The following is a 2,856-nucleotide window of genomic DNA, read 5'->3' on the forward strand; positions in this document are numbered from 1 at the left end:
TATTTGTTAAAAAATAATTTTGTTTGTCGAGGCAAAGTTTGTGATGCGAAAGATTCAGATGATCGAACCGAATGATTTGAACTATCGAATGAATCATTTCTCCACCATTTATTTTCTCAAACGATTGAATAAAATGAATGAATGAATTTTGATTAATGGCTCATTTGATAGTTCAAATCATTTGATAACTGAGTATTCGATAGTCAAAATCATTCGATTGTGCCCAACACTAGTTGCATGGCCACCGCGGTCACCAGATTTAAATCCGTATGATTTTTTTATAGGGTCACATGAAACAATTAGTGTACGCAGCTCAAATCAATTAATTCATTAATAATTGTCAACGGAAGACCACACATTTCGAGCAATATTTTATAATAGCAAGTATTGACCCACTAACACTAACACTGATCTACCTTAATGTAGCGATAATTTTTTTGTCTTTACGTTATTTACGTTTCAAATTTTTTTAATGAATGAATGTAAATCTGGTATTAAGACGAGTTTTCAGCCTCAACTTATTTTTAATTTTAACTCAAAAATAACGTGCTTTCGGTGAAAGTTGGAAATAGAAAAGTTGTTTCTTTTGACGAGTTCTACTACTATTAGTAGTTAAAATATTCGCAATTCGTAAACACCCTGTATCTCTTAGGCTGTTTTGTTTAGTTTAACTAGTTTTTGTTTAGTGTGTTATCTGTTATTTCGTCTTGTTTTGACTGAAACTACTCAAACAATTTTTTTTATCGATTTCTACAACTACTAATAGTGACGACTCGTCAAAAATTATAGTATTAACAAAGATTTTTAAAATTTACATTTAATTTCATACATTTCATTAACAAAATCTAACTTAAATGCAAGTCGATTACGTTTAAACACCACATTTTTTATGTCGGAGAGTTTCTTGTGTTCGCACCCTATATTTAACCATATCCACCCTATTAATTTTAAACATATTAACCGACATTGTGCACACAATCATTAAAAATGTATACTCTAATTTCCGCTAAACTCCAACTCAAAAACACTATTTTGTCCAAAATGCTACAAAGTATAACAACAAACCGATCCCTTTTTTACACCCTTTCCTCACTCATCCAGCCCGCCCAAATCCTGGGCCTGTGCCCCATCACCTATACAAAACATAACAATTTTTTTACCATCACGTGGTCTTGGAAGGTTTACATAGTGAACTGTGCTACTGCCTTGACTTTGGGTACGTACACACAAAAACAACAAAATTTTAAAAATATAATTCACAGTTTGTTGGGGTTTTTGGGGCTTTGTCCACGACATGGAAATCGCTTCTTTCGTGTCGTTGGGATTTACGGGGAGTGTCGATATAGTGATTTCCTCGTTTGATATCAGTGAGGTGCTTTTGAGTTGTTTTTATTTCATCGTTTCGATGCCTTTCAAGTGCGCAAAAATATCGATTGTTTTGAATAATTTTAACAAAGTGGATGCTATTATTACACCGGTGTCGTGTGAACAAATTAATTCGAATTTGGTTTGGTTTTCGAGATGCTGGATGGTGTTTTTACCACTACTTTACACTCTTGATGTTTTTATGTGGGGTAACACTTCCTGGCAAGGTGTTAATAATTATTTCGCTTATTATGTTTCTTATTCGATTGTTGTATTGCACGAATTGCAGTACTACCAAGTGGTTAAAATGGCCCAAATTCGACTTTTAGGTGTAAATAAAACGATCAAAGAAAATATCAAGAGAGACACAAGTAATTTATTCTATAACTTGTTTTTTAATCAATTAATATTATCATTTTAGTTAAGATCAGACTTGACTTTATTTCAGATTTAATAAATTGTTACAATTACACAACTGACGCTATTGAAACAATAAATTCAAGTTTTAACAAAACTGTAACAGCAATGCTATTCAGCTGTTATGTTCATTTGGTCACTTGTCCTTATCAACTGTTTGTGATGATAACAAGTAACGAGACAAGTATTTTGAATTATGTCTATTGTTTATGGGTTCTATTGCAAATATTTCGATTGGTTTTAATTGTGGAAGTTTGTCATAACTGCGAAGAAGAAATTCAAAATACTCGAATTGTAGTCTCGCAGCTGTTAAACTGTCGATTACATAAAAATGTAAAAAAAGAGGTGAGAAATGAAATTTTGTTCATTGTAATACTAAAGTGTGTGTATTTAAGGCAAATACGTTTTTGTTTTTAGTAGTGAAGAAAAAAATCAAGTTTTCAGCTTATGGTTTACCCAAGATTGGACGACATCTTCTGCTTTCTGTATGTTTTAGTTTGTTGATTGTTTGGTTTGTAATTTTGTTTTTTTTTTAAGGTCGCGAGTTCGATTGGTGGATATTGGATGATTTTATTGCAGTTTAGCTCACGAACAAACAAAATGTAAAATGATGTAAACATGACATGATTTCGGAGTGTTTCAGATTAAATGTTTTGATAAAACAAATACTGAATTCTAATCCTATAATTAACATACTAATTTTTTGTTTTGTATTAATTTTTTCAATTTTTTTCTGAGTGAATTGCTTTGAGAGAGTGTCTTCATTCTTTACAAACATTTTTAAAAAATTTGTGCAAGCCAAATTATCATTTACTTTCACATTATAACTATTAAAATGAATTAAATGTTTCAACTTTCAGTTGAGTTTTTTTAAAGGACCAATCAATAACCACATTTGTAATGACGACATCTAATTAACATATACAAGAAAAGTTTTTAACTTGGAGGATACTTTGTTTTCGCTGCAAATCAAAATCTCAAAGACGGTACAATTGGGTCTGTTTGTTCTTAAATCAGAACAAATCAAAACATAAACGTAAAAGAGGACAAGACAATAAAAACCTAAACATGTCT

At 31.1% G+C, this 2,856-nt stretch overlaps 1 protein-coding gene across 1 annotated transcript; it reads left to right on the forward strand.

Annotated features, from left to right (window-relative positions):
- Nucleotides 1–987: 987 nt before the first annotated feature.
- LOC123009899 (putative gustatory receptor 28b) lies at nt 988–2,584 on the forward strand. Its single transcript, XM_044406463.1, has 5 exons — nt 988–1,216; nt 1,263–1,736; nt 1,787–2,127; nt 2,178–2,267; nt 2,320–2,584. The coding sequence occupies exons 1-5, from the start codon at nt 988–990 to the stop codon at nt 2,386–2,388; spliced, it is 1,203 nt and encodes a 400-aa protein (XP_044262398.1). The 3' UTR covers nt 2,389–2,584.
- Nucleotides 2,585–2,856: the final 272 nt, after the last annotated feature.

The sequence above is a fragment of the Tribolium madens genome, unplaced genomic scaffold (assembly GCF_015345945.1).
Source record: "Tribolium madens isolate multiple individuals breed KSU strain unplaced genomic scaffold, Tmad_KSU_1.1 Scaffold_7;HRSCAF=85;Tcas5.2_LG10, whole genome shotgun sequence".
NCBI lineage: Eukaryota > Metazoa > Arthropoda > Insecta > Coleoptera > Tenebrionidae > Tribolium > Tribolium madens.